Source organism: Neoarius graeffei, chromosome 19 (genome assembly GCF_027579695.1).
Source record: "Neoarius graeffei isolate fNeoGra1 chromosome 19, fNeoGra1.pri, whole genome shotgun sequence".
In the NCBI taxonomy this organism is placed as follows: Eukaryota; Metazoa; Chordata; class Actinopteri; order Siluriformes; family Ariidae; genus Neoarius; species Neoarius graeffei.
Window position 1 is genome coordinate 16,463,414 of NC_083587.1, and position 27,210 is coordinate 16,490,623.

The 27,210-nt window shown below is 41.6% G+C and overlaps 1 protein-coding gene across 6 annotated transcripts in view; it reads right to left on the reverse strand.

The window, feature by feature from the left end:
- ctnnd2a (catenin (cadherin-associated protein), delta 2a) overlaps positions 1-27,210 on the reverse strand; it is a 789,966-nt gene that overhangs the window by 175,191 nt on the left and 587,565 nt on the right. For all 6 annotated transcript variants that reach the window (XM_060899742.1, XM_060899744.1, XM_060899741.1 and 3 more), the window contains one exon: positions 19,463-19,676. In XM_060899742.1, the coding sequence (XP_060755725.1) occupies positions 19,463-19,676 (214 nt within the window). The remainder of the gene's footprint in view (positions 1-19,462; positions 19,677-27,210) is intronic.

Consider the following 27,210-nt stretch of genomic DNA (forward strand, 5'->3'; position numbering starts at 1 on the left):
GTTCAAACTCTTTGCAATTTTACACTGTCGAACTCCTTTCTGATATTGCTCCACTATTTGTCGGCGCAGAATTAGGGGGATTGGTGATCCTCATCCCATCTTTACTTCTGAGAGCCGCTGCCACTCCAAGACGCTCTTTTTATACCCAGTCATGTTAATGACCTATTGCCCATTGACCTAATGAGTTGCAGTTTGGTCCTCCAGCTGTTCCTTTTTTGTACCTTTAACTTTTCCAGCCTCTTATTGCCCCTGTCCCAACTTTTTTGAGATGTGTTGCTGTCATGAAATTTCAAATGAGCCAATATTTGGCATGAAATTTCAAAATGTCTCACTTTCGACATTTGATATGTTGTCTATGTTCTACTGTGAATACAATATCAGTTTTTGAGATTTGTAAATTATTGCATTCCGTTTTTATTTACAATTTCTACTTTGTCCCAACTTTTTTGGATTCGGGGCTGTACAAGTGAAGACGGTAAACAATCCAGAACGGCAGGCGAAATCGTAAAACGGGGAAGCTGGCAATATTAGGTCGAGCGAGGAACAAACAGGCTATTGTAGACTCGGCAGAATCAAAGAAGAGAAACAGGAAATCAGGGACCAGGAAACCAAATAAGGAAATAAGGCTTGGTAATGTATCAGCAACGCAACTCAATACTTCACAAAGTAAGTGTGTTTTCACAGTTTTTATATCGACGCGCTGATTGGGCCTTAATCCTGTGTAGGTGCGAGTCGTTTACCGCTTGGTGCGAGCGCTGTCCGGAGCGTGCCCAGGAGACTATCTGATGCACGTGACAAGGCGCGCGGGTGTGACACTATTACACGAATTTGGTATAAAAAATAATGTAGACATAAATATTTTATGCCAAATTATTATGGCATGTTACAAAAAATAAAGAAAAAATCAGAGTCATCATCTCCATTTTCCAAGTCCGAATGCAGTTAATGCAAGAGTCCGAGTTCCAGTCCGAGTCATCAGTGCTCAGGTCCAAGTCAAGTCACGAGTCCTTAAAATTAGGGCGCGAGTCGGACTCGATTACTACAAGCCTGCAAGATGCTACGCCATGCATCAAGTGGTGGGCTTTCCCCGTTCGCACAAGGCATTGTGGGATACAAATTTGAAACCGGAGAGAAAAATGGAGGACGTGAGTGTGCGAATGAAACCTGAAAGACCGACCACACCAACGGAAAGCGAGAAAAAAAGACGTTATGTTATATACAAAGGAAACTAATAAATATCGGTGCTCAGCGAGCACCTCGGTGTGATCAGCTGTTCGTTTAGTGACAGAATGATGGAACTGTCAGTGCACGCTCAAAGGTAAACCTGCGCATGCGCACACATACACACACACACACACACACACACACGGACTTCCTCTGTCTGCTTGACTGCGCGAAGCGAGCGATTTTTTTTTTTTTTAGATATTACGGAAATAAACATATATCACAATGACCAAATTTCAGAGGGACATAAATTTCACCGATTTTATGAAATTGAAAGGCCGTCTCACTTTAATATCTGGGAAACGAGACAGTTTCTTTTCTCCTTTACGTGAAAGGTAAAGTTACAGGTTTACCGTTGGAAATTTTTCCAATTTTTTATTTTTTTTATTCTCGAATAATTCTGAATGCATACTTTCCTCTTTCATCTGCACTTTTAAATCTCTCTCTCTCTCTCTCTGCACTTGAAGCACCCACTCTTTCATGAGTCATAGAGACGAGGGCAAGGAGACTGTAGGACTGATGAAGATGACCTTGGTGCACGCACGCACGCACACACACACACACACACACACACACACACACACTTTAATCCCACTCGCTGGGAAATTGCCCCTGTCTGATTGCGGTTGCTGGTAGAAAGGTTTTTTGGGTTTCTGGTGGTGATGAGTTTGTGAATATGGGATGTTAGACACAACACACAGCAGGACTCCCAGAAGGGAAGACATTATTATTTTTTATTTTTGGTCTGTAAAGAAACAACCAGGAACAACATTCTTATTCCGAGCCCTGATGGACTGATGGGAAAATTTCACACTGATCAATCTGTATAACTATCATTAGCCTCTGAGAACAACTTTTCAACAGTAAATACAATTAAACTGCCAAGACCTCACCAAAAAAACCCCAGATTTGATCAGTAAGAGGATTATTCTCAGCCTCTTGTGGTTCATGATTTCTTTAAAATAGGTCACAGTGTTTTCCAAATGAGGTCCAATATCTGTATATTGTCACATATCCCTGTTCACAAGTCTTATTACTGATCTTATTATGTCGCAGTGTGAAATTGTGGTCACTCTGCATTGTGCACTGAATGTAATTTTACATTTATATACAGTAACAGTGAAGTTGTTACTCATTTCACTGTGAAATTTGGACTCGAGTTTGAGAATGGGGCATTAGCTATAAACTTGTGAGGTATAATGAGGCAAACTTGAGGAGCTGACTGGAGCTTCTGAGACAATATGAGGCAAGAATGTTGAAATTTCAAGTCATAATTGAGTCTCTGATCTACATGAGGACTGCACTTGATGAATCAGTGCAACTTGGACTTGGGAGATAAAGACTAAAGACTTGGACTTCAGACTTAGACTTGAGCCCTCAACGTAAACTTGAACTTTGGGACTCGACCTGACTTGAACCTGAGACAAACTTGAGGCTTGACATGGACTTCATTCAACTTCACTTATGATAAAAACTCAAGTTCAAATCTCAAACTTAAGTCCAAGTTAAGTTGTTGAAGTGGACTTCAGGACTGAACTTATGAGACTTGGAATTGAGGTCTTGAATTAATTGAATTAACCTGAATTAAACTTGGGAGACTGAGCAAAAAGTCTAAAATCCAAGTCTTGACCAAATCTTGCGACTTAGACTTCAGATGTGACTTGGATTTGAGGAATGAATTCATGAAACCTGGACTAGAGACTTGACTTGAGACTTAATTTAGACTTGCTGTTTGAACTTGAGAAGGCATAGCAATAAAAAGGTCTCAAGTCCAAGTCTCAAACTTGGATCCAAGTAAAGTCTTCAGCTTGGACTTAAGGACTCAACCTACTGTCATTTACAGCAGTTGGACTTGAGACTTGAACCTACAGACTCAGCTTCAACTTATGAGAGTTGGACCTCAACTTGGACTTGTTCTTGAGACTTAGACTTGAGAAATAACTTGGCAATAAATGTTTCAGGTCCAAGTCTCAAGTGAAAGTCTTTGACTTGACCTTAAGACACTTGAATTTAAGACTTGACCTGAACTTGAGGATTCGACTTAAACTTATAAGACTTGGGCTTTGAAAATCAACTTGACAACCGAACTTGGACTTGAGTTTTGGAGCCCGGGGAAGAAAAGTCTCAAGTCCAAGGCTTAAGCTTAAATCCACTGAACTGGACACAAGAGCACAACATGAACTTATGAGTGTTGGACTTGACTTAAAGGTCCCATGGCATGAAATTTTCACTTTCTGAGGTTTTTTAACGTTAAAATGAGTTCCTCTGACCTTCTTAAGTCACCCCAGTGGCTAGAAATGTCATAATGTGTAAACCAAACTATGCCCACCCTTTGTCAACATTTGAGAATGGCGTGTCAAAATGGCGCGTTGATAGGCTCTTCCCTTTACTACGTCAGCAAGGGAGATGATCCCCACGCCCTCCCTCTGGATTCCCACCCACTGTATGGATTGCCCGCCCAGCTCAAAAGTTGCCACCATAGATACGTCACTTCAATTTTGTAGTGAGGAGACCATAGAGGACACAACAACATGGCATCACCTAAGCGAGCGAAACATGGAAATTGCGCTGTACATGGATGTGACAACACAGAAAGGAGTCTGTTTTTACTGCCGACGGGAGAGCCCCTGAAGACGCAGTGGCTTAATTTTATTTACTCCAATAATACGCCGTCGAGTCTACCTAAGACGGTGTATGTTTGTCGGAAGCATTTTCCTGAAGAATGTTTCCACAACTTGGGACAGTACAGGGCAGGTTTTGCACATCAACTGTCACTGAAGCCTGGGTCCGTACCAAGCATCCCTGCCGCATCAGCCACAAACACCGAACAAGTAAGTGTATAACTGTTAAGTCGTTTTGCCGTGTTTTAAAATCGGTGCGTTAGCCTTGCAATGGCTACATTAGCTGTGCAGCTAACCGCTTCCTGCAGTTAGCCAGGTACTCTGCGCTACAAAACCAAAAAGCATGCAGCATGCTCTGTTAAACTGAGTTTAGTCTGGAAATTGACTGTAACTTATGAGCTTATGTTTGACTATTGCTCCGCAATGCATGTCTTCTGTTGGATAAGCGATATGTTGCTGTAGTTGCTGCTTCTATCCTCTTTGGTTATGGAGTGTGTGTTCAAGCCTAGGGTATTATACGTTCGTAAACTACCACTCCGAACACTCTCACTCTCTGTTCTCTGGACTGTTGCTTGACCTGCCATTGCTACTGTTCACACACAGGTAGCATGCCCGCAGCTTGGTCAAGCCCCTCCCCCTCCCCCCATGGCCTGCCCCCACCCTCTACCCTTCCCCGCCTCCATGCTTCTCATTAGCAAAACGACGTACTGGGAAAAGGGCTGAAATGGGGCTTTCTCCCAGGAGGCTATATCTACGTGCCGAGGGTTAATTTCGAGAAAGGCTGCGGATATAACATCCGGAAACCTCCACGAGCCCGTTTAAAGCATCAACAAACCACCATGCCATGGGTCCTTTAAAGTTATGAGATCTGGATTTCACCTGGACTTCAACTGAGTTTATGAGATTTAGACTTAAATTGCTTCCTTGAAAGATAGTCACATGGATTAAATCATCAACCCTGAGTCCGCACTGAGGACTTGAGTAGCAGTTTAGGTACTTTAGACTTGACTTGGACTTGAAGATAAGTCACCTGACCACATTACTGAAAAACAAATGCATTTTTAATGTTTTAAAGTGAAAAGTATCAGGATAGATTGTCCCATCAGTCTTAATCTTTTTGTATATTCAACAGTCTGGTTGTTTTTCTTTATTGTTGCCTTATTGTCAGTGGGGAAAAAAAGCAGTTTGAGAAATAAACACTTGACTTTTGAATAATGAGGCTCTAATCAGAGAGTGAGTGATTGTGAATGAGTAAGAGACCTTAATCTAAGTACTCTAAGTGGTCTTAATCACACCTCATGGCTGCAGAGAAGCGCAGAGCCTCGTGACAAATTTAAGGTGTAATGAGGACGTCTCTGATTTTGTCGACCAACTGGCGGCTCTCTGACCGTCTGCGTACAGAACAGGCCAAAGTGACTGCATTAATCTAACACCAGTGGCAGCTCACTGCTTTACGGTGGCCATGTTTTATTAAGCACCCATGCTAATGCTCATCCTGCTGCAACACATTTTGCTGTCGACTTTTATTGCCTTATTCAGGAAATGGATTGTAGGACAGGGAGACAAGAGCGTGCATTTTTCATGACTAAAGCTGTTAAGTGTTTTGTTTAGAAAAGCCTGGATTTTATAATGCATTCTTTTAAACTAACAAAGAACATGAGTTCAACAAGGTCACAAATCAAGAACATTTAGAATGAGTCATCGTTTTGATTCATTCTGAATAAATGAATAAGAACATTATAGGAAATTATATTTACGGGAGGGGGACACGTGTGTGTGGAGGAGTTGGGATGACGCAGCACCGGGCTCTCTCACTTTCTGTGCAATGTGATGGCCATGATGATTGTTAATTTCAATGAAACATTTTAGTAACATTTCAACAATAACCAAATCATCAAAATCACACTTTAAAAACTAAATAAATTATTTTGTTAAATTAGTCGTTGTGTTTTCTTTGTGAAGGAGTACTTTGGGTTCTTAGGGTTTACGGTTATTTAGCACAAAAGTCTTTCAGTACAACTCTAAGTTCTTTAGCACAAGATCCAAGAACACTTAATCTTTAATATGAATACTTAATTTCCACACTATGGTAGATATCATAGTATATACAGTTGTGGTCAGACGTTTACATATGCTTATCATGGTAATTTTGGGCTGTTAATGATGGTCATACCAAAGACCATCAAAAAATGGTACCTACGTACTGCCGTCTGGCAAGGCACGCTGCAATACAGATGTGAGTGGGGAGTCAAACTCTCACGGTTACCAGAGGACTAGCCCCCCCTACTGTAACCCTAGCTATATAATAGGCGAGAGGCTGAGTGCTACGGAAATGGAGATCGGCGCCGACCTATGAGCCACATGGCATGGGAAGGACTTTGACTTGACTTGAATGATTTCCTTGAACTGGTCCTTTTTCCAGCGTGGAATGATTGTACAGCATACAGCTTTAATGACTTCAAAAAACAAGAATTGAGTGTACAAGTTTGAATTTATTTTGGATTTTCTCTAATCCACACAGGCTTAAAATTATACATACAGGCTTATATAAACACAACCCCGATTCCAAAAAAGTTGGGACAAAGTACAAATTGTAAATAAAAATGGAATGCAATGATGTGGAAGTTTCAAAATTCCATAGTTTATTCAGAATAGAACATAGATGACATATCAAATGTTTAAACTGAGAAAATGTATCATTTAAAGGGAAAAATTAGGTGATTTTAAATTTCATGACAACAACACATCTCAAAAAAAGTTGGGACAAGGCCATGTTTACCACTGTGAGACATCCCCTTTTCTCTTTACAACAGTCTGCAAACGTCTGGGGACTGAGGAGACAAGTTGCTCAAGTTTAGGGATAGGAATGTTAACCCATTCTTGTCTAATGTAGGATTCTAGTTGCTCAACTGTCTTAGGTCTTTTTGGTCGTATCTTCCGTTTTATGATGCGCCAAATGTTTTCTATGGGTGAAAGATCTGGACTGCAGGCTGGCCAGTTCAGTACCTGGACCCTTCTTCTACGCAGCCATGATGCTTTAATTGATGCAGTATGTGGTTTGGCATTGTCATGTTGGAAAATGCAAGGTCTTCCCTGAAAGAGACGTCGTCTGGATGGAAGCATATGTTGCTCTAGAACCTGGATATACCCTTCAGCATTGATGGTGTCTTTCCAGATGTGTAAGCTGCCCATGCCACATGCACTAATGCAACCCCATACCATCAGAGATGCAGGCTTCTGAACTGAGCGCTGATAACAATTTTGGTCGTCCTTCTCCTCTTTAGTCCGAATGACATGGCGTCCCTGATTTCCATAAAGAACTTCAAATTTTGATTCGTCTGACCACAGAATAGTTTTCCACTTTGCCACAGTCCATTTTAAATGAGCCTTGGCCCAGAGAAGACGTCTGCGCTTCTGGATCATGTTTAGATATGGCTTCTTCTTTGAACTATAGAGTTTTAGCTGGCAACGGTAGCGGGCACGGTGAATTGTGTTCACAGATAATATTCTCTGGAAATATTCCTGAGCCCATTTTGTGATTTCCAAGACAGAAGCATGCCTGCATGTGATGCAGTGCCGTCTAAGGGCCCGAAGATCACGGGCACCCAGTATGGTTTTCTGGCCTTGACCCTTATGCACAGAGATTCTTCCAGATTCTCTGAATCTTTTGATGATATTATGCACTGTAGATGATGATATGTTCAAACTCTTTGCAATTTTACACTGTCGAACTCCTTTCTGATATTGCTCCACTATTTGTCGGCGCAGAATTAGGGGGATTGGTGATCCTCTTCCCATCTTTACTTCTGAGAGCTGCTGCCACTCCAAGATGCTCTTTTTATACCCAGTCATGTTAATGACCTATTGCCAATTGACCTAATGAGTTGTAATTTGGTCCTCCAGCTGTTCCTTTTTTGTACCTTTAACTTTTCCAGCCTCTTATTGCCCCTGTCCCAACTTTTTTGAGATGTGTTGCTGTCATGAAATTTCAAATGAGCCAATATTTGGCATGAAATTTCAAAATGTCTCACTTTTGACATTTGATATGTTGTCTATGTTCTATTGTGAATACAATATCAGTTTTTGAGATTTGTAAATTATTGCATTCCGTTTTTATTTACAATTTGTACTTTGTCCCAACTTTTTGGAATCGGGGTTGTGTATATATATATCTCATCATATATATATATACACACACACACACACACACACACACACATCAGCTGGATAGTACAGTGGTAATGCTCACTGACTACGATGTGGGAGATCGGGGTTCGAATCCCGGTCGGGGATTCATCCAGTAAGGGTCCTTAGGCAAGACCCCTCATGATATATCAGCCTACCTCAGGAATGAGTGAAGACATAACTAGATAGAGTCATACCGGCTCAGACGTCGCCCGCAAACTGATGAGAAATGGGCTACTGGAACAAGACATCGATGGACGAGGACAGAAAATACGGATTTGCTGGAATGCTACTATACAAGCAATCCCAGAGAGAGGGGATACATGCAGCGAATGTGGGACCATTGGATACAATCAAGGGTAACAAAGAAACAGCTATTAGCCCAGTGTTCCAACATCCATAATCGAAATCTACTATCACAACTAGAGATTAATGAAATACAACAACGATGCTACGGCAAGGGGGAGCGGGGAGATGTCATCATCCCCACAACCAGAGATTGGGTACCGGGCCCCAACAGCTAACAGACTCAACACAAGAGCTGCTGACCTGAGAAGGAAGATCGTGACCCAACTGGAAACAGGACAGTCCTAATCATGAAGGACCCCCAGAAGGGACCCATCCCATCCAACTACCGGCCAATTACCTGTCTCAATTACAACATGGAAGGCCCTGTCAGGCATCATTGCGGCAAAAATGAGTAAGCATGTGGCTCAATACATGAGCGAGGCACAGAAAAGGATTGGCAGTAACACCAGAGGAGCCAAGCACCAGGTCAATAGAACAGTCAATAGAACACTGGTCAATAGAACAGTCGCCCGAGACTGTAAGAAGAGACAGACCAACCTGTGCACTGCCTGGATTGACTACAAGAAAGCCTACGGCTCAATGCCACACACATGGATACTGGAATGTCTGGAACTGTATAAGATCAACAGGAACCTAAGGACCTTCATTCAGAACTCAATGGAAATGAGGCCAACTCAAAACCCATTGCCCAAGTCAACATCAAGTGCGGCATATACCAAGGAGATGCGCTATCACCACTGCTGTTCTGCATAGGCCTGAACCCCCTCAGTCAGATCATCACGAAGAGCGGCTACGGGTATCGATTCCGTAGTGGGGCAACAATCAGCCACCTGCTCTACATGGATGACATCAAGCTGTATGCCAGGAACGAGCGAGAAATAGACTCGTTGATCCACACCACCCGGATCTATAGCGATGACATAGGGATGTCATTCGGATTGGACAAGTGTGGCCGGATGGTCTCAAAGAGAGGCAAGATGATCCGGACTGAGGGGATTGACCTACCAGAGGGCAACATAGGTGATATCCAAGACAGCTACAAGTACCTCGGCATCCCACAGGCTAATGGAAACCATGAAGAGGCCACAAGGAAGTCAACCACAGCCAAATACCTCCAGAGAGTAAGACAGGTCCTGAAAAGTCAGCTGAATGGTAAGAACAAGGTCCGAGCCATCAACATGTATGCACTACCAGTCATCAGATACCCTGCTGGTATCATAAACTGGCCAAAGGAGGAGATAGAAGCCACAGATATCAAGACTAGAAAGCTCCTCACCATGTATGGAGGGTTCCACCCCAAGTCCAGCACCCAGAGACTATACACTAAGCAGAAAGAGGGAGGCTGAGGGCTAGTGAGTGTCAAGACCACGGTCCAGGATGAAACATCAAAAATCCGAGAATACATCAGAAAGATGGCCCCAAAGGATGAACTGCTAAGTGAATGTCTCAGACAGCAGAACCCTGATGAGAGCGCAGAGGAGGAGGAGGAACAGACAACCTGGAGGGACAAACCCCTACATGGCATGTACCTTCGTCAGATAGAGGAAGTGGCTGATATCAAGAAATCCTACCAGTGGCTGGATAATGCAGGACTGACAGACAGCACAGAGGCACTAATCATGGCAGCACAAGAACAGGCCATAAGCACAAGAGCCATAGAGGCCAGGATCTACCAGAGTAGATCAGAAGCCCCTGAAACAGTCCAGCACATAGTAGCAGGGTGTAAGATGCTAGCTGGATCAGCGTACATGGAGAGGCACAACCAAGTGGCTGGGATAGTATACAGGAACATCTGCAACCAGTATGGAATAGAAGTACCCAAGTCCCAATGGGCCATACCACAGAAGGTGGCTGAGAACAAGAGGGCCAAGGTTCTGTGGGACTTCAGCTTCCAGACTGACAAACAGATCCTGGCTAACCAACCGGACATAGTGGTGGTGGACAAAGAGCAGAAGAGGGTGGTGGTGATAGATGTGGCGATCCCAGCTGACGCCAACATCAGGAAGAAGGAACATGAGAAACTTGAGAAGTATCAAGGGTTGAAAGAGCAGCTGGAACGGATGTGGAAGGTCAAGGGTTGCGTGGTCCCCGTGGTAGTGAGGGCACTTGGGGCAGTAACCCCCAAACTGGGAGAGTGGCTCCAGCAAATCCCAGGAACAACATCTGAAGCCTCAGTCCAGAAGAGCGCAGTACTAGGAACATCGAAGATACTGCGCAGAACCCTCAAACTCCCAGGCCTCTGGTAGAGGACCCGAGCTTGAGGATGACATGGATACCACCCCCCCGCCGGGGGTGAGAAGGATATATATATATATATATATATATATATATATATATATATATATATATATATATATATATATATATATATATATATCCACTGAAATCTGTTCATAAGTGGTGCTGAAGGTTCTACAATGTCTTTTAACTTGACAAGGCCAAGACCTATTAACTTCTCATTAGTGACCATGATTGATGACAACTGGTAGTTTCTCGTTGCCAGCATACAAAGGATTTGCACTGCAAAAAACTGTAAAGTGAATTTGAGGAGAAAATTCCTTAATACGAGTTAAATTATCTAGCTGCATGGACAGATAATTTTACTTGACAAGACATATTGGAATAAGTTGGTTACAATCTAGAACAAGGTTTCATAATCTCAGAGTTGGTGTCTTGTATTCTTCTACACTGCAAAAATGATATCTTAACAAATTAGAATATCTTGAATATAGGTGAAACAATCTAGCATTTCCTATTAGAAGAATACAAGACACCAACTCTGAGATTATTAAACCTAGTTCTAGATTGTAACCAACTTATTCCAATATGTCTTGTTAAGTAAAATTATCTGTCCATGCAGCAAGATAATTTCACTAGTATTAAGGAATTTTCTCCTCAAATTCAGTTTTCAGATTTTTTGCAGTGTGTTTGACAGCACTCATTGGATTGACCAATACTCAGAACCATGAGAAAGTCCAAGGAACTCAGTGAAGATCTAAGGAGAATTGTAGATTTATACAAGTTGGGAAGGTCCCTTGGAGCCATTTCTAAACAACTGCAGATTCCAAGATCATCAGTTCAACAATTGTACGTAAGTACAAGTTATTCATATGTGTCATCACTTTGGCAAGGTCTAGAAGAAGACCCAAACTGTCACCCTCAGATGAAAGGGAATTGGTTAGGATGTTCAGGAACAACCCAGGAACCACCAAGGCTCAAGCCTGCCATGAAGTGGAAACTGCTGCAACACCAGCATCACTGTCCACAGTGAAGCGAGTTTTATATTGCTATGGACTGAGAGGGTGCCGACCAAGATAGAAGCCCATGCTCCAAAATCGATACCTTCAAGCTCAACTGAAATTTGCAGCTGCCCACATGGACAAGCCAAATGCCTTCTGGAGAAAAGTTTTATGGTCAGACGAAACAAAGATTGAGCTATTTGGCCACAATGATAAGAGGTATGTTTGGAGGAGTAAAGGTGAGGCTTTCAAACCTAAGAACACTGAACCAACTGTCAAGGATGGTGGGGGTAGCATCATGCTCTGGGGCTGTTTTGCTGCCAGTGGTACTGGTGCATTGCACAAAGTGGATGGAATAATGAAGGAGGAGGACTACCTGCAAATTCTTCAAATTCACCTCAAATCAACAGCGAGATGGTTAAAACTTGGACACAGTTGGGTGGTCCAACAGGACAATGATCCCAAACAGACATCAGAACTGGTTTTGGAATGGATAAAGCAGGCTAACATTAAGCTTCTGGAATGGTCTTCCCAAAGCCCCGACCTCAACCTGATTGAAAATTTGTGGACTACTCTTAAAAGCCGGGTCCGTGCCAGGAAACCAAGCAATTTAAATGAACTCTACCAATTCTGCCAAGAAAAGTGGTCAAATATCCAGCCAGAATTATGCCAGAAGCTTGCTGATGGCTACCCAAAGCGTCTGGTCAGGGTGCAACTTACTAAGGGGCATTTAACCAAATATTAGTGGGGGTGTATGCATATATTTGAGCCGGTATGTATATTTTTGACCCTGCGTGGATTAGAGAAAATCCAAAATAAATTCAAACTTGTGCACTCAATTCTCGTTTTTTGAAGTCATTAAAGATGTACACTGTACAATCTTTACACCCTGGAAAGATTGTACATCTTTCCAGGGTGTAAAGATGTACAATCTTTACACCCTGTGTAAAGATGTACAGGGTGTTCCTTTTACACCCTGGAAAAAGGAACAGTTCAAGGAAATCATTAACAGCCCAAAATTACCATGACATTCCTGCCCATGATGAGTGTATGTAAACTTCTGACCACAACTGTACATCCATTTCTGTCCACCGAGTGCTCAATTAAAAGAAAACAATAGGATTCGAGAAGTGAAAATGTTTGCCATCTGTTCCATTGTTATTTCAACAACAGGTTTAAAGAATGGTGCAAAAACACAGTAGACTTTATTATTATTATTACTATTCAAATAAAGTGCAAGCTGTTCTTGAGCTGATTGACTTGTGCGAATTGTCTGTAATCTGTGCACTGCGTTTTTTTCTCATAATGTACAAATGAGTGTTTGTGGTTTATTGATCTGATAATTTAGTGTTAAATAACGAATTTTAGGGAGGCACGGTGGTGTAGTGATTAGCGCTGTTGCCTCACAGCAAGAAGGTCCGGGCTTGAGCCCCGTGGCCGGCAAGGGCCTTTCTGTGTGGCGTTTGCATGTTCTCCCCGTGTCCGCGTGGGTATCCTCCGGGTGCTCCGGTTTCCCCCACAGTCCAAAGACATGCAGGTTAGGTTAACTGGTGACTCTAAATTGACCGTAGGTGTGAGTGTGAATGGTTGTCTCTGTCTATGTGTCAGCCCTGTGATAACCTGGTGACTTGTCCAGGGTGTACCCCACCTTTCGCCCGTAGTCAGCTGGGATAGGCTCCAGCTTGCCTGCGACCCTGTAGAAGGATAAAGCGGCTAGAGATAATGAGATGAATGAGACTACATGGCTACACACTTAAAAAGAAATGGTTCTTTAAGTGGTCTTTAAGAGGTCTTTGGGTGGCATGGTGGTGCACTGGTTAGTACTGTCTCCTCACAGCAAGAAGGTTCCAGATTCGAACCTCATGGTTGATGGAGGTCTTTCTGTGTGGAGTTTGTATGTTCTCCTCCTGTTCATAGGTATGAATGTGTACCCCACTACCAGATGAGGGTTTGGATCCTTCTGGTGTGCTATAATCACCCAAGAGAGTTTGTGAAATTTGCAGAACGGCTTCCTGGATCACCAACGCTCAACTACGAGGATGGCGACAGACAGACAGACAGAAAGGGTGTTTGGATAACTTTCCAAAGTGGTTCTGCACAGAGTTCTGTCTCTGATAGGTTCATGTACTCTGCTGTAGGGTTCCATGTAGAACCTTGAAGGGTCCACCCATAGTAATAACTTTGAAAAATTAAGGATTCCGGATTTTTCCCAACATTCTTAAGCATCTTTGCATCAGTAAAGGTTCTTAGCTGGCCTAAAAGACAAACTGAAGAACTTTAAGTAGTTTAGGTTTCACCTATTTTCAGTAAGAGTCTACAGAACTACACTTTGAGACAAAAAGGTTCATCAAGAAGTGTTCTTTGTATGTTTAAGGGTTCTAGATTCTAACAGAGACACCTAAAACCTTTAAGGATTCCCAAGAAGGACAATACAAATAACCATTAAGGGTTCTGGATTTTAAATCTATTGGTTTCTTTCAATGGTTTCTTTATATGGGTTCTTTCAATGGTTAATTGTTCTCACCTTAAAATAAATTCTTCTCTGCACTGGTTTTAAAAGGGATTGAATTTGGTTTAGAATATTTTTTGGTGTAGGGATCTAAATACAACCTTCGAAGGCTGTCCATTGGCTTTCAAAGCTGAAATCTGGTTCATCATGGAAGCTGCTGCAAACCACCACATAGTGAAAGCAGGACTCTATTTGCTTGGCTGTGAGAAATTAAACAGTTCCTGGTTCTAGCCCACAGAGCCGCAGTCTACAGTCTCACAACAGTAATGATCCGTAATGAAAGCCAAAAGGTTCTCCGTGCCAAAGCGTTCTTCTGTTTCTCGAGGGGTTTTCATCTGTCGGAGTTTCTCACCAGCTTCCTTGCTGAGTATGGACTAATATTCCATCTGCTCTATGTGGCCACTGTATATCAATTAATGCGTGACTCATCCAAAAAGATGCACACAACTCAGAGAAACACAAAACCCTGAAGCTCTGCGGCTTTTCTTTTGAAACCACGTGTTGGAAAAGACCTTGTGCTTTGAATGCATCCACAAAGAAGTTATTAAATGCTTTAAAACCTCATAAAACACCAAATGTGTCCTGTGGCCAAGGTCTGTGATATGAAGCTGGGGTCATGGTTCAAAAACGTCAGTGTTCAAAAATCACACGACATTTAAAAGCAAGTTTAGATATTAGTGTTTGATATTGTTGTCTGTTAACTTTGTTGTCTAAAGCTTACAAGATCAGAAAATAGCACTGTAGAACTCGAGACCGGTCTTGAGACCACTTTTTGAAGGTCTCGGTCTCGTCTCGGACTCGACTACATTTTTACTCGGTCTCAGACACTGAGGACTCAGGATTTTATTTCAAGACCAGTCAAGACCACAACTGCAGGGATTTCACTAAATTACCTGTGCACAGTCTGATTTATTTGTTAACATCGTTACTGTGATTGGATGTACAATTTCCTGCTTGAAATGCAACCAATAACATAACTCATTGCTAATTTGAAATTTTGCTTCCTGGTGATGGCTGTCACCCCTCCCCCATACTCTTTCACATGCCCTGGTCTGGTTCTGGTCTTGACTTTGTCTTGCCCTGCCTTGGCCTTGGTCTTGACTTGATCTCAACCCCTCGAAGTCTTGATCTTGATACACTTTAGTCTTGGCCATGATTTGTTCTCAGTTTAGGTGGTCTTGACTACAACACTATCAGGAAATACTCACACTGTTATCCCAAACTCTAGTCTTTTTCTGAGAAGGTGAAGGAATCCCTATGTGGTGAATTTATCATGTATGTGCTTTATTAATAGCAAACCAAAGTCCACTGTCAGGGTCAAAACACATGCAGACAGGGTCATCACAGCACCATCCAAAACCATCATCATAAACAGTAACCCAAACTGCACTGAACCCAGATCTAATTCTCAATTTCTCATCTTTGGAAGAAAAGTGTGAGGCAAAGCAAATGATTTGCTCTCATTTACTGTGAAAAAGCAACCCACCTTTACGGCAGAACCAGAGCCAGCAGGAACCTGATCTATCCTCAGGAACCTTTCTCCAATTAACAGTTCCTAAATTCATGCCGTTCTACAAAGGCAGGCCAAGCGTGACTCTGATTCACTGGCTTATTAGAGGCAGAGAGGATGAGAATCCTTTGGGTCTCCGGCCGGCTGATTAAACAGTGACAGCGGCCACTCTAAGTACGCTGCGCAGCATGGAGTTTAATTTATATGGTAATCTGCATTTAGCAGGCTTCTCTGGCATAGCCACATACATCCGCTATCTGTCATAAAGCTCTTCATTTCCACTAACAGCAACAATGGCTTCATGAACATGTTTGGGAAATGTACAGCATTATTTAAACATGCAGTTTGATGAAGTTCTCCTATTCTGTATGGGAAAGCTAGAGGAAAAAAAGGAAAATAGAGAAATGATACATTATCACTTGCAAAAGTTTGATACTAGAAGGATGATAATGCGCTGATAAGATCAGCCTCCTTCAGGGGTCAAGGGTTATGGCTAGCTGGCTTATTCCATAGGTTCTACTTGGAATACTCTTTGATAGGGAATCTCTGCTGTAAGCTCTTATATAAAACCTTTAAGAACACTCTAGTACTCATTATAACTAGAGTATAATATTAATTCATTCATTGTTTCTTTCATTCAGCTTTATCGTGGTCATGGTCATGGTGGAAACACACCCTGGAACGCCAATCCATCGCGTAACATACTATAGGTGCTTTCGGACCAAACAGTTCTCTTGACTCCTTGAGAGGAACCACCTACTGGGAAGCTTCCCTGAGAACTACACACCTTCAAGGGCTTTTTTTCTGTTTGCCTTCGCACCGCTAGTAGGAAGTGGCATAAGCTGGCTTTCTCGCGTGACATTAGTAGGAAATGAAAGCAAGATTTTTATATTTTGTTGAGACACTTCAAAATCGTGCTGCATTTCCTCTGTCGCATGAACATACGCTCAATAAAAACTGGAATTCACTGTTGGGCCATTGGTCCACTAATGTTAAGAGCTGTTGTTTGCACGGCTAAAGTTTTACACAGATTTTTAAAAAATGGTGGTTGCTGGTGCTGCATTGACTCGTGTTTGAGCAATCAGCGTACACTTATCACTCACGGTTCCTCTTGTGCTGGGAGAGAACCTACTCTGAAGTAGGAGCTAAAAAAGTCCTTCAGAACAGCATTCTAAGATCTACGATTGTTCTCAGTTCTTGCAGTGACATGGAAAAAAGTGCCACTTCCTGTAAGTTCCTGTAACAGTTCTAAGAACTGTGACAAAGTTTGAAAGTCCAAAAGCGCCTATTCACATACTTCTTCAGATGTAGGGACAATTCGGAGTCATGAATCCACATACTGGCATATAGGATGTGGGAGGAAACCGGAGAACCCAGAGGAACTGACGGTTCACATCAGGAGTCACACTCACACTCCTTCACTCAGTGTATATGAGTCGATACATTTTCCTGCATTGATGACTTATCCCATGACTCCAACAATACTGATAACTTCTAGCGTTCTTTGCTGTAAACTCAACAAGACCTGTGACCTACCAGGAGCAGGTTTCACCCTGGCAACCCACACAGTGAGAGAAGATCAATAAGCTTATCATACCCAATTCTCTATTTTCTTCAGAGTTAGAACCAGAAGCACAAGTGGAGCAAAATAACCCAAGAAGAGAGGATGGATATTTCTGAAGTACTTTTGCTAAACACTTGTCAGTCCATTGGTGGATAAATTATGCAGTAATGGAGTTAATTTACCCTGAAACAGGAAGCGCAGACTTGTTGGACATGTGTCATTAGACAAGTGAGTTTAGAGATTATTAAAAGACAATGTCAAATCTGAGTCTGAATAAGGAATAAGGATACTCGACGCATTTTGAAGAGGATGCGTTAGATTAAAGTAAGTTTTTTTTATCATTTCAGGGTAAAAACTGACATCTCACACAAGACAAGACTGCAAACGCCAAGGCTCTGAATTATGCTTTATCCACACACATCCTGAAGATACAGTGGTGCTTGAAAGCTTGTGAACCCTTTAGAATTTTCTGTATTTCTGCATATGACCTGAAACATCATCAGATTTTCACACAAGTCCTAAAAGTAGATAAAGAGAACCCAGTGAAACAAATGAGACAAAAATATGATACTTAGTCATTTATTTATTGAGGAAAATGATCCAATATTACATATCTGTGAGTGGCAAAAGTATGTGAACCTCTAGCATTAGCAGTTAATTTGAAGGTGAAATTAGAGTCAGGTGTTTTCAATCAATGGGATGACAATCAGGTGTGAGTGGGCACCCTGTTTTATTTAAAGAACAGGGATCTATCAAAGTCTGATCTTTACAACATAAGTTTGTGGAAGTGTATCATGGCACGAACAAAAGAGATTTCTGAGGAGCTCAGAAAAAGCATTGTTGATGCTCATCAGGCTGGAAAAGGTTACAAAACCAATTTAAATGAGAAGTGTTATGTTTGGAGAAAGGAAAACACTGCATTCCAGCAGAAGAACCTTATCCCATCTGTGAAACATAGTGGTGGTAGTATCATGGTTTGGGCCTGTTTTGCTGCATCTGGGCCAGGACGGCTTGCCATCATTGATGGCACAATGAATTCTGAATTATACCAGCGAATTCTAAAGAAAAATGTCAGGACATCTGTCCATGAACTGAATCTCAAGAGAAGATGGGTCCTGCAACAAGACAACGACCCTAAGCACACAAGTCGTTCTACCAAAGAATGGTTAAAGAAGAATAAAATTAATGTTTTGGAATGGCCAAGTTAAAGTCCTGACCTCAATCCAATCGAAATGTTGTGGAAGGACCTAAAGCGAGCAGTTCATGTGAGGAAACCCACCAACATCCCAGAGTTGAAGCTGTTCTGTACGGAAGAATGGGCTAAAATTCCTCCAAGCCGGTGTGCAGGACTGATCAACAGTTACCGCAAATGTTTAGTTGCAGTTATTGCTGCACAAAGGGGTCACACCAGATACTGAAAGCAAAGGTTCACATACTTTTGCCACTCACAGATATGTAATATTGGATCATTTTCCTCAATAAATAAATGGCCAAGTACAATATTTTTGTCTCATTTGTTTAACTGGGTTCTCTTTATCTACTTTTAGGACTTGTGTGAAAATCTGATGATGTTTCAGGTCATATTTATGCAGAAATATAGAAAATTCTAAAGGGTTCACAAACTTTCAAGTACCACTATACGTATTTCCCAAAAACATGCCCAAGGTCTGACCTGTCCATACATTTCTGTCAAAGATCTGCTGCGGTAATCATAAAGACTTCATCCCTGGACTCCCAAAGCTCACGCCATCATGCAGTATGTCAAGGCCTCATTCACCTCTGCTTTACAGTTCATTTCATTTCAATCCACACCACCAGAAGCATGTCATTTTTGCTCTTGTTTCACAATATGTGTATTATTTTGACTGAAGCATTAACTCCACAGAAATCCATTGAAATCACAGTGCTTGTATGGTATGGTACTCAAGGCCCAACAAAGTAAATGTAAATATACAAGTTATTCACTGTCCGGGTTTGTATTGACAGAATTCAATTTGCTTGGCTGAGAAGGGGTGTGGCTGAGAGGGCGGGGGTGTGGTTATTGGCAGGGCTGCCAATGAGAGTAGCTCTCAAACTGGACCTATTTCATTAATTATTAATTGATAATAATAACTGCTAATCTTTAAGCATCAAAACCTTAAATAAGAATCAAAACATCTGTGAAGTAAGATAACATTCATAACACAAGTCATTTTATGGTCCAATCTCATCAAAGCCATGACCAAGCCTTGATGTTTCCCTCACCTGAATGGACTTCACTAAAGATCAGGACTAAGTTAAAGACCGTTCATCATGTCCTACCTGTAACCAGCTCCCGGATGTCTACGTCCGAGGTTTTCCTCAGAAGACGAACCAGCGCTGGGATTCCTCCGCAGTTCTTCAGGGCAATCTTGTTGTCATCGTTAGCTTTCCCATAGACAAGGTTCCTCAAAGCTCCGCAGGCGCTCCGGTGAACCTCTGCCATCCGATGATCCAGCAGGTCCACCAGCAACGGGATTCCACCCTGCCTCCGGATCTGAGGGGCAGAGAGAGCGTCATATATCTGCGGATATCCCATGCAGGGTTCTTCTCATTCCTGGTGGTGGTGTAATGGTGGTTCTAGATGTCAACGATCTTTTATTGGAGTTTGCAGGAGTTTAAATGTTCATCTATTAAGATTCATTTTGTATCAAATATATTCTGGATGTGCAACTGAATCAAATTGAGTGGATTCTTGAAAGCCTGGAAAACCTTTATATTCTTAAAGACCAAGTTTTTCTTCAACAGCAACAACAACAAAGTGAGATCAGCTAGATAGGAAATAGCAATAAATAGAAAAGTGCATTTCAATGCTGTCTAAGGTGCAAGTCCTAAATGTTTGAAGTTTAAAGATTTATTATTAACAGTTTTTAGGAAATATATTGTTGTTCAGTCAGTTATTGTTATGGTTTAACAAAAGTGTGTGTATATATATATATATATATATATATATAAATTCCTAGCCTGGCAAGCCAGACTAAATGTGAATATTTAGTCTGGCCTTGATCCGTAGACATTTCCGACGGGTGTGGGAGGAACAAACCGCTGTCTTTCAAACTGTCTCTGTGCGTATAGGCCAATGCTCTGACCAATCAGTGCAACAGTGACTGTGACGTAGTCAGAGCGACAGAAAGCAGTGGGGGAGACCTTGAAATAAATAATTTTTAAAAATGCGTATTAATTAATAAACAGGTTCTAGATATTAAGAAGTTTGGAGATAATGACCACAAGTTTGGAGTCTGTACCACATACTTAACATACACTCTTATTTTTTTCAAGTGTTTTTCAAGGGTTTGCTTAAACTGTTTTTGAGAGTTTTTATTTAGTGGTGTTTGGTGAAATAATTTCCCTTACATTTAAAATAACGGGAAAATAAGAAACAATCAAAAAGTAATGTTTCAAAGCTGTTTATTAATTCTTCGTACTGCACAAACTAGCCCCATCCTTTTGGCTACGAGCGGAGCCAGCTGGTAGATCAGACATTTGCCATAGCCGAACGGCAAAACAGCGAAAGCGTCCTTCTTGAAAAGGAATGAGCGGAGAGCCTCTTCCTGCTCATGTTTCAACGAAAACTCCAAGTCTAATTCTTCTAAAACTGATTCCAAAGCGGAGTCAAACGCGCGCTGTTCACTAGCCGTAGCCATCTTTCCTGTTGTGCTTAATCCAGCGTCGCGCAGCTTTGTCGTCACTCCTGCAAAAGCCCGCCCAAAGAATCCAAACAAAAACCTTGCATTGTGATTGGCGGGCACGATTTGATGCCCGGGGTGTTTTTGTTTATATGGTGCGAGGCTAGACCCACTCGCTATGCAAAAATATTTTTGGCCGCTAGGCGGGTGGGTCTAGTTTACTAGGCTATATAATTCCATGAATAGCAACAAATAAATAAATAAATAAATATGAAAAAAAATGTATTTGTGATTTTGTGTTTTTAACATTTTTATCTAATGAAATTATTTTTAAAAATAATTTAAAAAAAAATGAAAATAAAACAATATTTACTAATCAAGCCTTTGAAATTTTAGGAATAAAGAAAATCAGGTGGGAAATTTTTTTTTACACACACGTGTGTGTATATATATATATATATATATATATATATATATATATATATATATATATATATATATGAAAATAGAAAACAACAATTAATATGTATTCAATGAAGATTTTTCCAAAAGCACTTCTTTTTTCTTTACCTGATTGCCACTACAGAATTTATTGTAATTTACTGAAAATTAAAAAAAAAATTAAATGACTGAAAAGATAGTTAAATAGTTACAAATTAAAATGATCTCACAAAGCTGGCAGTCATTCAGGATTAGAATTCCAATAATGAATCAAATCAAATGTTAAATGTTGAAGAAACATGAAAACAACCGCAAGCATTTAAACACAGTCATGAAACGAATTGCATCAGGGATCAGCTTCTGAATCATCCTTGTGAGAACAAACAGCGTGACTAAGTCTCAGTCAACAGCGTCTTTGTGTTGTGCATCAATCAATTAAAGCAAGCCAAGTTCATTAAAGAGGTGGCTATGGAGTGCCAAGTGTGCCTGAGAGAACGCTGCTCGAAATCACAGTGACTGACACCTAACTCCTACTTTCTCACTTATTTACTCTCTTCAGGCGTCCGACGCTTCCTGAAATGAGCAGATAAACAAGACCGACACGTTCCATAATTCTCACAGCACTTCAGAGTTTTTCTTCTCGTTGATGTTAATATACGTCAAGAACACTCGACGTATACTTACAGAAATTAAAGGAAAGCGTACGAGAAGCTGAGTGGAATGAAGGCATGTATGTGTTTATGCAGAGCTTCAGAAAGTGGTCTTACAGAAAGTGCCAATTAGTACTCTAATGAGGTTTGATGATGTTTGGTGTTTTTGAAGGCCACATCATGAAGCATGATGATACAAAACCAGAAAAGGAAGATCTTTTCAGAAAAGGTTCACATAGAAACCCAGGATTGTTAAGCACACGAAGAACTGTGGAGGAACCATGGTTTTAAAAGTGACGAAGGTGACTTAGATGAACCGGTATCAGTCATTCAGTCTGGTTCTCCAAAAAGGCCTCAGTGTACCAAGTGAAATCATATTTCATGGCCTTACAAGCTTGTTTGTGTGTTTGCACTGGTTTCATATTGGTATGATGGCTCCTGTCTTGCAGGAGGCACTATTACTATTTCATGACAATTTCCACAACTGCTCCTCAGCTTGAGCTCCTCTCACTGGAAAGAACAAGCACAGATTTGGGCTTGTGATGTGTTTGTTCTTTGGAGTTGATGAAGCTGCCATTTGCTCTGCAGTTACACCATACTGTTCATGGAAACCAGCACGAAGTGTGCAGAGGGTTGAACTTGGATGTTTCATCATTGTGTTGGTTGAAAAATAAATCTGGCCAGGGTGGAGGTGGATCCGGAATCTATTCTAGGAAACACTGGGCGTGAGGCGGGAATACACCAGGCACGCACATGTTTACACTTAAGTGCAATTTAGTGTTACCAACGGAAGGTGAAAAGAAACCTGAGAACCAGGAGGAAATCCGAGGAAAATGTAACAGTCCACACAGACAGGACCATGAGTTCCAGATCCAGGAGTCGGAATAACAATTTCAGAGAAGAGTTTGAGTAAAAACCTTGTCTCCATAGTGATGGATATTTCCTCTGTTGTTGCTGGAGCATTCTGAGGATTTTTTTTTTTTTAAATCCAATCTATCACTGGTTGGGAGAGAAAACTTGAGGCCATCCCGAGTAATCTGATTTCTTCCAATTAGCAGGCATCAAGACACAAAAGGGTGTCTGGAACTCGGTCACACATTGAGCGCGCCACTTTGGAGAGAAGCAAAGTTTGCTTTTGTAACAAGGCGATGAAAGTGTCAGCAGCATGGTGTTTCCTCGATTGCAATCCCCAACTGCTTTGGTACAACAGATGTTTTTAAAACATGAGAATAACAAAGTCAAACTAAAGCAGCCTGACTGTAAGAGTGAAAGCAACTCTCTGATTAAGGCATGTGCCACTGAGAACGTGGGTGGGCCACCAGCAGTCTTTTTCTTTCTGAATATTTCAGTGTTTGTTTTTCACCTCAATGCAGCCAGTTGATGAAATAAATGTAACAAACGTTGGCGACTGCATGGTCTGGATGAATCGCAGACTCCGAGTGTTCAATTAGAGACACAGAAACTCTTCCGGCTTGGTGCGGAGTTACATATTACACACACAAGAGGAAATCGACGGATTAGATTTCCTGCCAAAAACGGCTGATGAAGCTGAACTTAAGCCAGACAGAGACAAAGCAGGGGAAGAGAGGAAGTAAAGACCCCTTGCTATAAATAGTGCTTGGCTGCAAGCTCAGGAGTGTTTCCTCTCTTTCTGATCAAGTATCTGATCATAAAGGTCATGATCATTAACACCAAGATCATGTAGTTAATATGTTTGTAATACAATTGTGTATTTTATACCATGTGCACATCATGTCGTCTTGACTCCTCGTTCTATAACACTCATCTGTCTCACTTGGATTAGTTTATAAGCAATTTTTTTATGAACATCCATATGTGACACATTTAACCCCCTGAGGTCTGAGGGTATTTTCTGGCACTAATGATTTTGGTATGCTCTGATTTTGTCGTCAATTTCAACAAATCTAACCAGTATTTTCAAAGTCATATGACTTTTTTGTATTCAGCACAAGTTCAGCTACAATAATATCTCTGTAGTCTGTAGCAGTTTTTTAACTGTGTTGGAATGTGTGAAAAAAAAACATGACCTTACCCATTGTGTCGAACCGTTTTGGTCACTTGAGGTGATTCTGTTCAGTCTTAGGAATGGATCAAGCACAAAAACTTAAATCTGCTCCATTGATTTGGACAATTAACTGGCCATCAAAACATTTATGTCCTATTTCGGGACATAAATAGGATAAAAAGGGTTGGCAGTGGGAGGGGTATTCAACAAGAAGAGTAAAAAATTCCATTCCATTCAATGAGAAGAGTGAAAACCCCTCCCATTGCTGACTCTTAGTCCCATCAGGTCAAGTCCCAATGGGTAAGGTCATGTTTTTTCACACATTCCAACACAGTTCTAAAACTGCTTTTTACAACAGCTTCATTTATCTGGTATTTGACTTTATTTTGGTATTTGACTCTGTTCAGTGTGTCTTGAAATTAACTCTTGTACTATTTTACTCAGTTCAGAGCCACAACCAACTCTGTTACACAATTACTCTGTAATTTTGCTCCCACACCAACTCCAATTTTACTGTCTAAACTCAAAATAGAGCAAAAGTAACTATTTTTGAGGAAAATACTTTTAACTCTGGAAAAATTGCTCAGTCATTTTTCCTGTATATGCACTACAGCGCACGCATATCAACTATCTGCTGATCAGAAATAGAACAAATATTTACACTTACTCGAGTTGATCTTTGGCTGGATCGAGTCGAAGTAAAAAAAAAAAAAGAGGCACTGCTCATCATGAGTATCGCAGTTCTCATCTCATCTCATCTCATCTCATCTCATCTCATCTCATCTCATTATCTGTAGCCGCTTTATCCTGTTCTACAGGGTTGCAGGCAAGCTGGATCCTATCCCAGCTGACTACAAGCGAAAGGCAGGGTACACCCTGGACAAGTCGCCAGGTTATCACAGGGCTGTCACAGTTCTCAAGATTGAATTGAATCACTGTACTGAATCATCCAAAGCGCATAAAATCCGTGTACCATCTCACAACAAGTTTTACCTCCAAATAGCCTCAACTATGTCTGACAGATTTCATCCTGTTTACGGTGGGCGTTCCCACCATGAAAGAGAAACCAATCGAACCTGAAAGAGTGAAAGTGATTATCATGCCGTTACCATGTGAACAGTCTTTTATGAATGTGTAAGTGTGCGCTCAGCACTCCAACTCCGGTGTGACTGAGTAAGGGGACAAGATTTATGTTTCATCTAATTTAGGTAATTTAAAAACTATGATATTATTTGGCAGTGGGTACATAGGAAAGTGTAACGTATAAATTTGTCAATATTTTTTATCATACTTGTGTGATGAAAAACTCACAAAGATATTTATCTAAATACATGATCTACTCATTCTAAACCTGTCGAGCTTTGCCGGAGAAGCTCTCGACCCCAGAGGGTTAAAGATTTAATCAATATCTCCTTACAGAAAACTTTACCACATCGACAATTATATGATTTTTAAATTTTATTTATGTGAGGCGTCTGTGGTACAAGTCCCTGTGAATGAGTTGTTACTATAGAAACGATGGTGTATTGAAATGAGCGCATTAATATAAACCTGTGATTTGCAGCTACAGTTTTAGAAAATGGATCCACACAAGAATTCCAAGGTGCTGTGGTATAAATAAGGTCGTCGTACACACTAACGCAGGAGGCAATAAGACCCTAAGGCCACAGCGCAGCGCACCCCAGTGGGTATCGTATAACAGGTGAGATGTACAGAACAGCGTTTCTACGTTGCCTCAGAACGGTTCTCGATGGAGCGAAGCAGCACCGTGTCATTTTTCACCATCCGCTGGCGTAATGTGAAAGAGCCTGTGTAAGCGTGCATTCTGGGAAATGAATGGCAGTCGTGAAATAACCTGTCCAGAGCTCCACAACCATCTGCTGTGACGCTGTCACATGTAATTAACTCTTCTATTCCACCACCTGGCCCCACACGCACACCATGCCATGCAACAGCTGGTGCAAATGTATTATATCTCCGTGTACATTAGCACATTTTATATTTATATTATTGTTATGTCATTAGCATTTCTTTTACTGTTTTATTTTCTGTAAGCAACCTACGGACACCCCGAACGCAAGAAAACCTTTAATGAAAGGGAAAGTATTGTACAAAAGTCTTAGGCACCCTATTGTTTTTTCCATACAAACTTTGTTATAGATTTCTATTTTATGACTTCTACATTATCCAGTCAAAACATTACAAAAATTTTAGACTCCAAACGTTCGTTTTTTTTTCCAGCACAAAATTAAATGTTACAGAAAAAAAAGTTTGTATCTGAGCAGCGTAGTACACCAGAGAGCACTTTTCAGATTAAAAAAGAAAACATAATGAAGGCTACTGGGTTTTGGTGTAAAATGAAGTGTGACAGTCAAAGTGTCCAGAAGAACTGTGTCTGGTTCTGCAAGATCTCATCTCATCTCATTATCTGTAGCCGCTTTATCCTGTTCTACAGGGTCGCAGGCAAGCTGGAGCCTATCCCAGCTGACTACGGGCGAGAGGCGGGGTACACCCTGGACAAGTCGCCAGGTCATCACAGGGCTGACACATAGACACAGACAACCATTCACACTCACATTCACACCTACGGTCAATTTAGAGTCACCAGTTAACCTAATCTGCATGTCTTTGGACTGTGGGGGAAACTGGAGCACCCGGAGGAAACCCACGCGGACACGGGGAGAACATGCAAACTCCGCACAGAAAGGCCACGGGGCTCGAACCTGGACTTTCTTGCTGTGAGGCGACAGCGCTAACCACTACACCACTGTGCCACCCGGTTCTGCAAGATGCTCAGTAAAACCGACAGCTCATTTCCTTATCAAACTGCACTCACTTTACCCGAGACTTTTTTTTTAAAAGCAAAGGTTCGTTTCACACCAAATATTGACTTTATTTCATTTATTATGGCTTACTGCTTACTCATCTCTAGCCGCTTTATCCTTCTACAGGGTCGCAGGCAAGCTGGAGCCTATCCCAGCTGACTACGGGCGAGAGGCGGGGTACACCCTGGACAAGTCGCCAGGTCATCACAGGGCTGATACATAGACACAGACAACCATTCACACTCACATTCACACCTACGGTCAATTTAGAGTCACCAGTTAACCTAACCTGCATGTCTTTGGACTGTGGGGGAAACCGGAGCACCCGGAGGAAACCCACGCGGACACGGGGAGAACATGCAAACTCCGCACAGAAAGGCCACGGGGCTCGAACCTGGACTTTCTTGCTGTGAGGCGACAGCGCTAACCACTACACCACTGTGCCGCCCGGTTCTGCAAGATG